Source organism: Phoxinus phoxinus (genome assembly GCF_949152265.1).
Source record: "Phoxinus phoxinus genome assembly, chromosome: 6".
Lineage (NCBI taxonomy): Eukaryota > Metazoa > Chordata > Actinopteri > Cypriniformes > Leuciscidae > Phoxinus > Phoxinus phoxinus.
Genome location: NC_136881.1, coordinates 39,060,011 through 39,075,319, shown reverse-complemented (window position 1 = coordinate 39,075,319; position 15,309 = coordinate 39,060,011). Strand labels below are relative to the sequence as shown.

Below are 15,309 nucleotides of genomic sequence, written 5' to 3'. Positions count from 1 at the left end.
TTTTAATTTAGGATGGAAGTCACTCACACGAGGATAATTATATTTGGGGGTCCATCTAAAACTGAAAATCCCTGCACTACAGCATTTTTAAAATCATATAAAACATATAAAGTGAAAATACATTTCATTTGATGTATAGAGCTTCCACGATCACATCAATAATAATTTATAATCATTATTTATGTATAAAAACGTATCCCATTGAAATGTTACATTATTTCACTTCCACATAGTCGTAAAACTATTTTTATTTTTTTACAAAGATGTGTATTATATATCCAATACAGAATTATGATGATGATTATAATCACTCTCAAGGTCGCGTAGTGACGTGCGTGCACGCGCGTGCTCTTCCCCCTGATAGGTCGCGCGCACCAGGAAGCGTTTCTCTCACATTCACAAGCGACGACCTCCAAAAGCACCGGCGCGATATTACCGCTCACCGTGCCCGCATCTCTCATCCGTGTCCCGGGGCCGTGTCTCCGTTACTTGCGAACATTCCCGCTGCGTTTGAGAGCGTTTGCCTGCAGACCGCGCGATATGGCCGCGTACAAGCTGGTGCTGATCCGCCACGGCGAGAGTTGCTGGAACCAGGAGAACCGGTTCTGCGGCTGGTTCGATGCCGATCTGAGCGAAACCGGAGAGGAGGAGGCCAGGAGGGGCGGACAGGCCCTGAAAGGTGATGGTGTCCGTGTATTAAACTGATCTTCTTATGTTTATCCGCACTGCATTCGTGCAGGGCCCTGCAGAGATCACAGGCCCGCAGAGATGACGCCTCTCATGGTGTATTATTACTGTTCAATTAATGCATGATTAGTTAAGCTTCTGCTGCTCTTCCTTCGTCTTTGACAACTGTAGTTTATTTGTAGCATGAATCATTTTGTTGTCAAAGCGTTGCTTGGTGGTTGCGAGGATGTTGTAAGTGCTTGCGTATATTAGCCCAATTCAACATATTTTCATAAGTCGTTCTGATTATATTCCTAAACCTAAAAAGAAAATTCTGTCATTACTCACCCTAATGTCGTTCCAAACCCGCAAGACTTTCGTTCATCTTCAGAACACAAATTAAGATATTTTTAATGAAATCTGAGAGATTTCTGTCCCTCCATTGACAGCTACGCAACTACCACTTTGACGCTTCAGTTTGAAGTTAATAAAGAGATCGTAAAACCTCATTGGTTCTTGCTGAAGCTCGAATGTAACACAGGAGAATGAACATTAGCTCTCTCACGTTTTCTAATATTATGTTTCTGGTCAATTTGACCCGTTTCGATTTTCTAGTTGTTGGAAATACTGGTTAACCTGTGTTTTTTTTTTCTTGATATTTTGTGACTTTTCCTCATTTATCATCATGAACATGCATTCAAAGTTTCAACATGCTGGTGTATTTTGACATAGACAAACAAAATTACTATTACGTTCGTGATGTTCGCGGGTCAATTTGACCCTCATATTTTAACGCTCTAAGGCAACTGTACCGACCCAAAATAATAACATTTATTGGTTATATTTTGTTATTGTGGCTTTTTACTACCCTATGAAGCTACAAAATTAGCTTTTCCATACTTATTTCAATACAGAAAAATATTTTGTCAGCCAAAGATTGTAAAAATTAGCTATCATTTATTTTTTCAAGCTACCTGAAATAAAATTTAAACCTTTGTTTTTTTCTTGATACTTTGACTTTTTCTCATTTATCATCATGAACATGCATGCAAAGTTTCAACATGCTGATGTGTTTTGACATATACAAACAAAATCATCAGGTCAGACATGTCAATCATCATCAGATTCATCATCATGTCAGAAGTAACTTCTTGACTTTATGAATTGAGTCTACAAAACAAATTCTATTTTTATTATACAGCTAAATTGAATTGTTCAGTTATGATGTTCTAAGCATAAAATGTAAAAAATAACAAAAAAATTAAAATGTAAAAAATAAAAAATAAATAAAAATACTGTTAATCAATAATAATAAAATTGTCTTAACAAAACTGTTTTAAAAAATGGTTAAAAAACATTTCAAATCAAAAATATTCATTTCTTTTCTTTTTTTTGTAATGTTTGAGAAATGTTGATATTAAAAGTTTACAATTTGTACCTGAATCTTTGTTGTTTTTCATAGTGTGATTTTTGAGGAATTGTATTGAATCCAATTAGGGTCAATTTGACCCACTCCATAAAGGGTGTACACAGAAATCCAACTGTGCACAAGGGTTAACTAAATTATCAATATGGAGATTTAGTTTCAAAAATAATAATTTTTTTTAATGCCATTATTTCCTCATCTGTATCTGAGACACAACCTGAATAACATAAACGGCATCTTCCAGATGCGGGCTATGAGTTTGACGTCTGCTACACGTCCGTGCTGAAGCGAGCGATCCGCACGCTGTGGCTGGTGCTGGACGGCATCGATCAGATGTGGCTGCCGGTGAACCGCACCTGGCGTCTGAACGAGCGCCACTACGGCGGCCTCACGGGCCTCAACAAGGCCGAGACGGCGGCCAAACACGGCGAGGCGCAGGTGAAGATCTGGAGGCGCTCCTTCGACGTCCCACCGCCGTCCATGGACCCTGACCACGACTTCTACACTGCCATCAGCAAGGTGAGAAATCTGTTGCACAGTGCATGTACTTGAGTATGATTTCACTTTTCTAACTTTAGTTAGTGTGTAATGTTCCAGAACATGACTTGTAGATTATCAAGACAGAATATGCTAATCAATGAAGATAACTACACTTCAGCTTCATAAATTCATCAACTAACCATGCAGAAATGTTGTCACTTCTTATTGAGTCTCCATCTTTGTCTGACTCCGGTTTGAACATAAAGGGCTAAAAGTTTTAGAAATTTACACACACACACACACACACACACACACACACACACACACACACACACACACACACACACACACACACACTTCCCTCAAAAAGTGACAATTTTTAACATGCTATATAAAAATATCTGTGGGGTATTTTAGGCATTATAGGAATGAAATGAATCATTTTATTCAGCAAGGATGCATTAAATTGATCAAAAGTGGCAGTAAAGGCATTTATAATTCTACAAAAGATTTCCATTTCAAATAAATGCTGTTCTTTTGACCTTTGTTCGTCAAAAAAATCCGGAAAGAAAATGTATCACGTTTTCCACAAAATTATGTTAAACTGTTTTCAACATTGCTAATAATCATAAATGTTTCTTCAGCGTCAAATCATCATATTAGAATGATTTCTGAAAAATCATGTGACACTGAAAATCAGCTTTGATCACAGGAATATATTACATTTTAACATATTTATTTACATAGTTATTTCACAATATTACTGTATTTTCGAACACGTAAACAACAGCTCTGAATGTCCTGTCTGTGCAGGACCGGCGCTACGGGGACCTGACGGAGGACCAGCTGCCCTCGTGCGAGAGCCTGAAGGACACTATCGCTCGAGCTCTGCCCTTCTGGAACGAGGAGATCGTTCCTCAAATCAAGGAGGGCAAGCGGGTTCTCATCGCTGCCCACGGAAACAGCCTGCGAGGCATCGTCAAACACCTGGAGGGTGAGGAACCGTCTCGGATGCCCTGATATTTCACCACACAGTGTATATACACCCTGAACAAGCCCAAGAGGAGTCTGATGGGGGTTCATGCATATGGCTCTTTAAAATCTCTCTTTTTTTTTTTTCTCCCCCAATTTCCGTTGAGCAACACACAGCGGTGTTTCCTTGCTGCTGAATGAACAAATCAATTAAATTAATGATTCAATAACTCACTCATTAAAGGAGAACTATGCAGGTTTCTGAACAACTGAACAGTCATTGGAATGGTTATATTACTTTTTTCCTGGTTGAATGGTGGTCGCCTCGCACCCCCTATCGCCTGTGAGCGGAAAAAACACCCTTGCAACTTTGGGCCGGCGGGCGCAGCGTCAGGAATATCGTGTAATATCAGGTCTAGCGATGTAACGAACTGCTTTACGGCAAAAAAAAATCTGCTAAAATTCTGTCGTTATTGCGCTCCCTCACGCTGTTCGAACCCGAATGAAGACGACGTTGTAAAGAATGTCCCGTCTGCTGTGATGTCGTTGATCTACTCGCCTCTGGTATCTGAGAGTCGCCAACAAATAGAGCCTTTTACAGCCCATGTGATCAAATAGTTGCGCGCGTATTTTGGCAACGGGAGTGGTGTTGTTCCCCACTGGCTCTAACGTCTAATGTTAGCAACTCCGAAAGTTTATCAAAACGTTTTCCCAGGATCAAAATGTCTGGTTGTTGCGTTTACGGTTGCACTAATCGATATTCCACCAAGGGGCTTAAGTTTTTTAGGATTCCGACAGGATCACGGCCGTCTCAGAAGAACCGGCGGCGCCTGTGGCTGCAGGCGATTAAACGTGTTGATTGGAGCGAGGACATAATAAAAAGTGCTCGCGTCTGCAGTAGGGGTGGGGAAAAAAATAGATTCTTAGATGCATCGCGATGCGGGTGTGGACGATTCTGAATCGATTCACAAATGCCAAAAATCGATTTAAAAAAAAAAATTTTTTTTTTTTTTTTTTTGAAAATCGATAATAACGTAATATTGACGGAACGCAAAAGACGGAACTCTGAAGCGTGGAAACAATATTGTCAAAGCTTCCACCCGGCTCGGAAAGGGCAAAGCGCATTACACAATCAATCGCAACTTTTATTGCCAAGGATTTGCATCCAGTCGTTGAGAACCAGGGACGTCCCATCTCGGAGATATTTTACAGACACAGCGATCCCCACACTCTACAACAAGACCAAAACTGAAGTCATGGAATCACTGAAGAAAGCGGGTAGGATAACTGTAACATGTGATGCGTGGACATCCGTATTTTATGTTAATAGAGATTCAGAATATGTTGAAGTTTGTTATAATTTGTTATTGTTGTGATTTTTACTGTAGTGAATTTACTGTAGTGAATTAAGAATCGAGAATCGTTAATAATCGAAAATCAACTGTAATCGAATCGGGACTTCAATAATCGTAATCGAATCGAATCGGGAAATCAGACAGATTAACCACCCCTAGTCTGCAGCGCCCACTTGACGCGCTGCTGATTCTTGCCATACCTCCGTTGCCAATATGCGCGCGCATACGTTGCTACGTCATCATTGTGTACAAACAGTAAAAGGGTCTATTTTTCGACAGTGTTGTTAAATATCTATTCCAACGCTGTAGAGGGAGCTCTATAGAGAAACCTGCGAGCAAAAAGCTAGAATACAGCGAAGAAATTCCCAAACCTGCATAGCCCTGCTTTAAAGCGTAAGTTCGGTATTTTACACTTAAAGCCCTGTTTACAGATCGTATCTGATGAAATAGAACGGTTAAGATTAAAATGTGGACACATGCTCCTGTCCCGAGAATTTTAGGTTTATTTCGCCTTCCCCCCCCACCCCCACAATGGTTGTCTATGTGCACTGGAAGATTCCTTCCTAAAAACACATTAAACTTTCGTTTACAAAGACGTGAAACTCACCGAGTGGTCAGGGGTGTTTATTGATATGCGCACTCAAAAATCGCTGAAAAAGATGCTTTCCAACAGGTTTTATCGTAGTTTTTGTCCAACTCCATGACTTGTATTGAATGTGCTGTGTGAGGTACGGTATTACTCCGCCGCTGGAGTGTCTATTATTCAAGCTCTCAACGGAAGAATCACGGGTGTGACGTGTTCGGCAAAATAGGGCCACAAAAGCGAAATAAACCTAAAATTCTCGGGACAGGAGCATGTGTCCAAATTTTTATCTTAACCGTTCTATTTCATCAGATACGATCTGTAAACAGGGCTTTAAGTGTAAAATACCGAACTTGTCCTTTAAGACAGTTAAATGTGTTGTGTTTGAATGAATTGGTTGAAACTCATTAACAGTGACTTGCTGCCACCTACTGGCGGTTTTAATTTCACATTTAAAGTATCTTTTCATTTAAAATATATTTTTTTTAAATATCAATATTCAAAATTTTATGTTTAAAACATCAAAACATTAATGCATTTGTAAGTGCAGGTTAAATGCATTAATGTCCCTCTGAACAGTCGGTGTAAAATGTCAATTCAGATGCAACTTCTGTGTTTCCTCTGCATTGCAAAGATTAATTTTGTTGATACTGATTTCATTTGATTGGTAACAGCCCTATTGTGTCTTATTAACTGAATTTATTGATTAAATATAAGAATTTGACACAAAATATGATGCATTCATTTAATTAGGTTAATAAATGCCTTTATAAAGGTAAAATGCTCATAAAAGGTATTAAAAAAAAAATGCTTTGTTAGACACGACATACAAGAGTAGCAGTTTTTGGAAACCACCGGTGTTTTATATCTGCGTCTGTCTGATTGGATGCTTCTGGTGTGTTTGTGTTTGTTCCAGGAATGTCAGAGGAGGCGATCATGGAGCTGAACCTTCCCACAGGAATCCCCATCCTTTATGAGCTGGACAAGAACCTGAAGCCCGTGAAGCCCATGCAGTTCCTGGGAGATGAAGAGACCGTCCGCAAAGCCATGGAGGCCGTCGCCGCTCAGGGCAAAGCCAAGAAGTAGTCCCGTATTCGCTCTCTTATTCAGTGTTTTACCATGAGCCTAGAACCAAACCAGTGACCAATCATTTATTTCCTAATGCTCTCGATCGGGACCATGCTAATAAAGTCCAACCGTTACTGCTTGAATGTGTGTGTATATGCAGTGAAACTGAGCCACAGTGCGTTTATAGTCTCTGCACTGGAAATCCACGGCCGCACATTTCAGAAGATGGCACGTGTGTTTGTCTGCGATGGCATCGCTTTGACAACTGTTGCCAGGCGACAGCATGTATTAATGGTTGGGTGGGCTGCGTTTTCCCATCTTCCTGTGATTCATGCATTGTCCCGCTGCTCTACATCTCTGCTCGCCCACAGACACGCTCCTGAAATATCACACACTAGAAGATCTCTGTAACACAGTTCGTTTTTAGGATTCTCCTACATCGAGTTAAAAAATTTTTTTGGGTGATTCACAGCAGATTATATTCCTGGGGGGATGTTTATGGTCATTTTTTTCTCACTGTTTATGTGGTAAATGTCACTATATGTTGAAATCCTGCTGATGTGTGATGTCCATGTCAAGTATAATGCATTTTCACCCTGCAAACATTCACCATGACGTAAATATTGAACATTGTGCCCCAGAAAAGAAATGCTCATGTTGTCTGTTCCTTTACATTTCACTTGTACAACAAATGTTTAAATTATTTTGCTTGACTGAAAGACAGAGTACACTAGTGACTAGTGTGAGTTGATGTGCAATCCCTAATAAATGTTGGCTTACTGAACCAGAAATAATGCTTACATTTTCTTATTTTTATTTTTTATTTTTGTAGTCTAATCCCTTAAATGTACATTATGTCGATGTAGAGAAGATTTTAAAATAAGTGGAAATCGGTTTTTTTCTGGTTTGAGAGAATTTTACCATTTTTGACATGACGTTGAATTGTTAGTAGGAAATATACTTTTTGAATATAATAATGAACTTCAGATTTTAAAAGTTAAAAGAGTTTGGTATTTTGTTAATATTGTTAAAACAAGTAGGTAACGTACATTTACAGCCACAACAAATATGGCGGTTTACTTGAACCGCATATGATGAAGTAGCCAATCAGAGCACGAGTTGCCCGCGCTGAATAACAGCCAATCAAAACGCAAAACGCTCGCTTCTTGAAAACATGTCGCCCATGAAGCTGTGTGTTCCAGGTAGGTCGCTGTTATTATCATGCTATTTGCACTTTCTTTTGGTTTTATCGACATAATTGCTTCAATGCTTGGCTCTAGGCGTGTACACATAATGCCATTGTGAACTTTGATGTGGTTGGTAAAAGTTAAGGACAGTTAATCTCTCACGTGCATTACAGCCAGCGTGCGTTTCTGTAGGGCTGAATCATCCGCACGCGCAGCACTATGATGACGCTTTAAACGCATAGGTATGTTCGGCTTCAGTCGACTTATGTCAAAAACAGCTGATGTTGATTTAACTGTATTTCGACCATACTGTATAGTTGATCTGATGTAAATAAGCGTGTCTCTGGAGGTGTTGGCAGGGTTTAAAGACTCGTTTGGCGAGCCCTGCCCACCCCCGCCCGGGGCGCGAGCGCTGCTGTCATACACACCTGCTCTGAACACACACACACACACACACACACACACACACACACACACACACACACACACACACACACACACACACACACATATGTGCCTCTGCACGAACTCGCGGATAATGAACGACGCGGGTTGCTTAAATCACTTGGATTCCCTGAAATGCTCCCTGTAGTCAATACTTGTATTCCTTAGGCTAAAACTCACCTTTGATCATCAAAATTACATATTTAAAGTTTTTTTTTCTTGGAATTTTTTTCTTCATGCCTTAATATCTGGATGGAATGTAACTACACCCTTGCCTCATTAATGCAAATTAGCCCCGTCTCCACTCACTCACATTTGTTGACGATCACACGTTGATCTGATTGGTTACAAGGTGGTTTGTGACGTCAGAAACAGCAGCGATTTTTCAAACGATGTCTTTGGTTCACTGCAGTTTAAAGAGAAAATACTCAGCAATGATGTTGACTTATGAATTTACACATGGTTTGTCTTAAAGCATATTAAAAACAACATTAAAAGCTTGATTTTCACCACAGCGGGACTTTAAATAAATGTTTTATGTATCGCCCTTGTGACAGAAAATAAGTTAGGCTCCTCCTTCAGTTTGGAACAAAGTCGAGTGTATTCACTACTTGCAATAGAAGTAAAATGACCAATCGCCAGGAAGCGTTTTGAAGTAGAAAAGTTTTTTGTTGACACTTCTGTACAAAACTGTTTTATTTAGCTTAGCAGTGGAACTACTTTTCTTAGCGGACGAACTTCTCGTGTAACAACGTAATTCCAGTAGTGCAGTTTGAAAACATGGTAATAATTTAAAAAATATTATATTACAATATATCAAAACAGCATTACAGTAGTTAATTTCTGGTATCCTTGCTCATATTGTGTGAAAATACGCTGTATGATTATAATGTAATATTGGATACGTTTACACAGATTGAATCATACTAGACCCATTTTTAAATGTAATATAAAATGTTAAAGTCCGAGGTTGATCGGCTTTTCTTCCCTATGTCGTATATCCGAGTGAAACTGCTTCTCGAACAAGAACAAATGTTGGGCGGGGCTTAATTTTGTCAATTGGGAATTGATTGGATGGTTGTGGTTTGCTATTGGTCGATCTCATGTGAGTGACAGGTTGCCCCGCCCTCACGCCACTAAACACATCACCAGGGAAGAGATTCTGCAAGAGGAAGTTATTTTGATTGAAGAATATGAGGGCGCTTGAATTTTAAAACTAATGTTGTACAGTTTCTTAATGTTTATCCTTGCCACATAGATAGACTTCCATTGTAAGTGCGTTCCTGTTGACGTGTGGTTCGTGCTCTTGACACAGGTGAGAGGCTCTGCAGCACAGAGGACTGTATTCCCGGTACCGGCACGGATCTGCGGCACGGATACATCTTCGCTACGCTCGCGGGATACGTGCTGAGGAAGAACGAGGGCGAGGAGGTCAGTTCACTTTACGTGGAGATTTTGGTTTGACTTTGAACGTCATTTGTAAAACTCCCTGCTTCTTGATGATGTAACCATGACGTGTTATTTTTCCAGCTCCCGGTGATTTCAGTCGTTAGGGAGACGGAAGCGCAGCTCTTGCCTGACGTCGGTGCCATCGTCACCTGTAAGGTGAGTGTCCTGTACAAAACATGGCATCATTGGTGCTTATTAAAATGAAAATGCTATGATTAATTTACTTCTCTTGTCGTTCCAAACCTGTATGACGTTCTTTCTTCTGCTGAAACACAAACTATAATTAGATGATTGTTGATAACTAAACGGTTTTGATCCCCATTGACTTTTGTATGGATAAAAAAAAAAATACAATGCAAGTCAATGGGATCCAAAACTGGTTAGACAACGTTAAAAAAAAAACTTATTTTGTGTTCAGCAGAAGAGAGAAATGGATTTAGGTTTGAAATGATTAGACTTTAATGCCGAACAATGTGGTTAGGCTACAGTTTTCTTAGAGATGCACCGATTGTTCGGCTGGTGACCGGAATTGGCCGGTCAAATGCACTCGGGCGGCGCATGATTAACCTCACGCGACATCAGCATCACACGTGCACATGTAGGAGACCTCGGCTAGAGTCTATTTCTGCTGCGCTGCTCACGCTCAATTAAAGTGAAAGCACACTTTTGATGGACAAAAAAAATGATTTCACACAAAAAGTGGCCAAAATGCACAGAATTTGCATGTCTAGTGTGTTTTAACAAGAACTGGAGTAGGCTATGTCAGAAAAGAAAATGAAGACTCAAAAATATTTATAGAAAATGCCCATTTAAACTTGTTTTTATTATTCAATTTGGGTAAAAGTATATTGTTTAAAATATATATATATAAATTGTGTGCTGTAAAGTGGATAGAATTTTTTTTATCGGTATCGGCCTAGAAAATAGTAATTGGTGATTTAAATTTTTTCATCTCTAATTTTTGTGCAATAATATATTGCTTTTTGGGTCAGCTTTATGTACACAAATGTAGATGTGTTAAAGTTGCTTCAAGTTATGGCATTTTATATACATTTTTATTCATTTGTCTTTGAATGTATTTTGCTTGATTTTATCGTGGGTGCTTAAACATGAAAAGTTTATTATTTGAGGTTTAATAAAGGTTAAAAAAAAAAATTACGAGAGGAAATTCTTTCTTTCTTTATCATATAATGCTGCATGATGTATTATGTTCAAATTAACATCGGATGTGTGGTTGTCACTCTTTGCAGGTGACGAGTATCAACCCACGATTTGCTAAAGTCCACATCTTGTATGTGGGGTCAACGCCGCTAAAAGACCGGTTCAGAGGCACTATCAGGTATGAACATTTCATACTGTAATCAATGCGTAATTATTACATTTATATCCATTAACAGTTTAAAGCGTCATTCATGTTATTACTAATAATAGTGTAAAAAACTAAAATTCGATTCATTTTTGATTTCACCAGAAGAGAAGACGTGAGAGCGACAGAGAAAGATAAGGTGAGTTTGTTGTAAATTGTTTTCAGTAAAATGTCATTGTTACGTCCCAAAATGATTTAATTTAGTCTAAGGACATTAAGGGGAGTAACATTTATTTTGTAACTGAATATCTTTAGAAAGTACAATGCAAACGGTGGTAAATAATAATTAAGCAGAGGAATTCAGAGTACGAACATTGATTTATTCATATTCCCAGCCCATAAACACAATGGGAAAATAAACTTTAAATGATTCCAAATATAAGTAGTCAAGCAAAGATAAAAAAATACACTTAAATTGTGTTTTGGACAATGTATATTTGCTGAATTGCGGCTCTTATTTTCAGGTGGAGACGTACAAAAGCTTCAGGCCAGGTGACATTGTCCTTGCAAAAGTGGTATCCTTTATGCTATATGAAAAATGAAATTCTAGCACCCTGAATGTTGCTCGTGACCCTTGACCTCGGCGCTCAGATCTCTTTGGGCGACGTGCAGTCGAACTACCTGCTGACCACGGCGGAGAACGAGCTGGGCGTCGTCGTGGCCCACAGCGAGGCGGGTGAGGGAGCGCTCCAACAGTAGTGCGCTTTAAAGGGATAGTTCACACAAAACTGAAAATTAGTCCATGATTTACTCACCCTCAAGTCATCCCAGGTGTATATGGCATTCTTCTTTCAGACAAATACAATCGGAGTTATATAAAAAAAATGCACTGATTCAAATTGCTGTTTCTGTTTTGAAGTCCATAAAAGTGCATCTATACATGATTAAACTGCTCCGGGGGGTTAATAAAGGCCTTCTGAAGCTAAGCCATGCGTTTGTGTAAGAAAAATAACCATATTTAAAGGCACACTACGTAATTTTAATAATAAAACAGGCGTAGCTTGATGACGCGTGACTTCGGCTCGAGAGCAGTGGAGCTTTTATTATTATTATTATTATTATTACCTGCTTCTTCAGGTCATATATGTGTTTTTAGATATATTTGAGTGTGTTGAAAGTTATGTTATGGTACTCGCATAAAAGACTGTAAATCAAGAAAACGAGATTTAAACAAAAAGACACAGGTGAAAAAGACGTACTATTAAATGTATTAAAAATGTACTTAAGTATGTTTTTAGTACAATACAAATATACTATAATGCATTTTGAATACATCCAAACAGTTGCTCACCTGTCTAATAAAACACTAAATATATTAAAGCGTCTTTCCATGGTTTCTAAATAAAACCGTAAATCGAGGATAACGTGGGTATGATGTCATTGATAGGCGACGCACGGTCCGTGTTGTGGTTAAAATTGCGTATTTCTCAGGGTTAAAACATTCTTGGAAACATCTGGGATAATGTAAGTACACAAATCAACAAAATATTTAACATTGTTTTAGTGGTTTTTGGATATTTTGATTCAAAAATCTTACATTGTGTGCCTTTAACACGTTACAAAGTAAAAGTCTAGCTTCCGGCCAAACGCAGTCTACTTACCCCTAAAGCACAACTTGCGCAACTTGTGACGTCAGATGTAGCGTAGTGCGTATCATGGCGTTGTGTAAATAAATATCAGTACGTCGCATTACTCGCATAAGTTGAGCTTTACACTTCAGTGGAATCCGTATGTTGTTTGGCCGGAAGCTAGCTTTACTTTATAAAGTTTTAAATGTGAATATTTTCTTGCACAAACGTATGGCTTCGCTTCAGAAGCAGTGTGGAGCACTTTTATCATGGATAGATGCACTTTGATGGACTTCAACCATTCACTGCTTTTATAAAGCTTGGAAGAGCCAGGGCATTTTTAAATATCATTCCGATTGTATTAGAAAGTTTTGAGTCATATACACTTACACCGTGTCCTAACCAGACGCGATGCGATAAAATCCAGCGACAAATTATTTGTCTGTCCACACTAGACGCGACTGCGAGATGCGTACAAATCAATCAATCAACCCACAGCCAATCAGAACAGCGTGTGGGTGGAGTTTCGCGTCGAGTGCACAGCACCAGAGAGTAATCTTGACGGCACTCGCAAGATAATGGATAAGTAGCTACATAATCAAATTCACAAATATTACACTATTTAAACAGTATTCAAATACATAGGCTACTGAGTTACTAAAACAATCTTTTCAAATAATACATTTGTTTCTTCACAGTTTGAACGTTCTTGTTTGATCTGAGGTGAATTATCCATTGTTGCTTTTACAGCTACAAAGCTGGAGCACTAAATGTTATTCAAAGTCACATGACACGATGTTAACATTAAATAAAGCACATAAACAGTGCCTGAGATTATCATTCCCACACTTTGTGTTTGTTGTTCCAGCGCGACGTCGCAGAAAAATAGAAACCGTTTCTAAAATAGAATCGTCGCGGCTGGTTAGGACAAAACCTCTGATTAACATGGAAAAGATACCTTTTATCGCGCGTCGCGTGTAGTTAGGACACGGTGCTAGGATAACTTGAGGGTGAGTAAATCATGAGCTAATTTTACAATTTTTGGGTGAACTCTCTCACTCGTGTCACTCATGCTGTGTGAAATCTCTTCCCGCAGGGGCTCAGATGGTGCCCATCAGCTGGTGTGAGATGCAGTGTCCTCGCACACACGCCAAAGAGTTTCGCAAGGTCGCACGGGTACAGCCGGAGTACCTGCAGGCCTAAGCCACGCCCACCGGAACCCTAGACCACACCCACTGGAACACACAGCTTCAAAGACACGCCCCTTTTTCTCACGGAACTCTCGTGTATGTTCGGAATTCTAGGTGTGAATCTTGATGGTTTAAATCTCCTGTCACATTCCACTGCCTGACAATGCCAAGAACCCGTCGACAGCCGATCACATGACCATAGTCTGAGTGTACTTGCATTACTAAGCAGTATTCTGGCGTTCGTGACGCTCTAGGTGCTCTGACACACACACTTGGATTGTGATATCACATATTCAGGTGTCTTGCAGTGCTTTTGGAAGCTCTGAAGCATGAGCGGGAATGTCACATTATTCAGCTTCTTTAAACATTGAACAAATTATGAGTGAATCTGAAGTAAACAGAATGTTGCTGGGTCACATTTTAAGTGCAAAATCAAAAAGAAGAAATTATTTTGTTGTGTAAGGTAAACCAACAGAGGCCTGTTTTTAGGGCAATTTTTGTGTTGCAATCTGTTGTATTTTCTTGACAATAAAGCATGTTTAGCTACAATTTCTCATTACTGTAATGCATCTGAAAGTTTTGCTTTATTTTTGTAATTCATTTTATTCTCAAAAATATTTCTCATTACTGCAATGAAAGTACTTTTTACATCAGCATTGATTGAAGATAGTACAACAATTATTACATGATGTAAACATACTGTATGTATATATATATATATAGAGAGAGAGATTTGAATTACATTTTATGGTAATGAGAATTGTGGTAAAATGTGCATCAAGAAAATCCATCACAACGCATATAAAATAGACAAAATATATTTTTCCTTTTAAATTGTGGGTGAAATATGACCTTGAGGTTTTTGTGAGATTCACTTTTATTGCTTCATGTTAATATTAAACCAAATTGCCTAGGATTAAAGGTCAGTGTTGAGTTTGTCATTGGCCAAATCTGTTACACACTGTTGTGAATGTTGACAGAAGTCAAGAACATAAGCTATGGAAGTATGTTCTGTGTCTCATCCAGGCCATTTGATTAAAATGTTGATGAGAACCAACAGTAGAGAACTGGACCTGTGCTAGTGTCACAATCTCAGTCTCTGCAACGGATTTTACAGTCTTTCACAACGGGATTTAAAGTTTATAGAGCAATAACATTTGGCGACACTCTTTTCTAACTCTGAAAAGCACATGAACCACAATAATAGTCACCCAGAGATGAATTTACTTTTACCTCTTGCTGCTTTTATTCAGAATATCTGGAAATGTCTTGTCTGATACCTTCTCCTTGTTCTGTTCTAACTGTTTTTAGATGTGTTTAAAAGAAGAAGAAAAATAAAGTTTAACAACACAAGCTCAGCTTAATTTTGCCTGAATGTTTCATTGTGGTTTGCTATAAAGACTCGACACAGACACTGGGGGATTTATGTGTAACTCAAACGGGGGTTTGAATCCCAGGATTGCAAGAACTGATAGAAATCCACTACTACTCAAAAGTTTGGGGTCAGTAAGATTACATTTTTCTAAAGAAATTAATACTTGTATTCAGCAAAAGT

General features: G+C 38.8%; 2 protein-coding genes across 2 annotated transcripts; both read left to right on the top strand.

Moving 5' to 3' along the window:
* The first annotated feature begins 299 nt into the window (after positions 1-299).
* pgam1b (phosphoglycerate mutase 1b) lies at positions 300-7,486 on the top strand. The gene is made up of 4 exons (XM_079616319.1): positions 300-679; positions 2,337-2,611; positions 3,386-3,566; positions 6,399-7,486. The coding sequence occupies exons 1-4, from the start codon at positions 541-543 to the stop codon at positions 6,566-6,568; spliced, it is 765 nt and encodes a 254-aa protein (XP_079472445.1). The 5' UTR covers positions 300-540; the 3' UTR covers positions 6,569-7,486.
* On the top strand, positions 7,343-14,994 carry exosc1 (exosome component 1). Its single transcript, XM_079616322.1, has 8 exons — positions 7,343-7,752; positions 9,497-9,612; positions 9,712-9,786; positions 10,881-10,969; positions 11,102-11,135; positions 11,461-11,511; positions 11,588-11,672; positions 13,661-14,994. Exons 1-8 carry the CDS (start codon positions 7,725-7,727, stop codon positions 13,765-13,767), a joined length of 585 nt encoding a protein of 194 aa, XP_079472448.1. The 5' UTR covers positions 7,343-7,724; the 3' UTR covers positions 13,768-14,994.
* Positions 14,995-15,309: the final 315 nt, after the last annotated feature.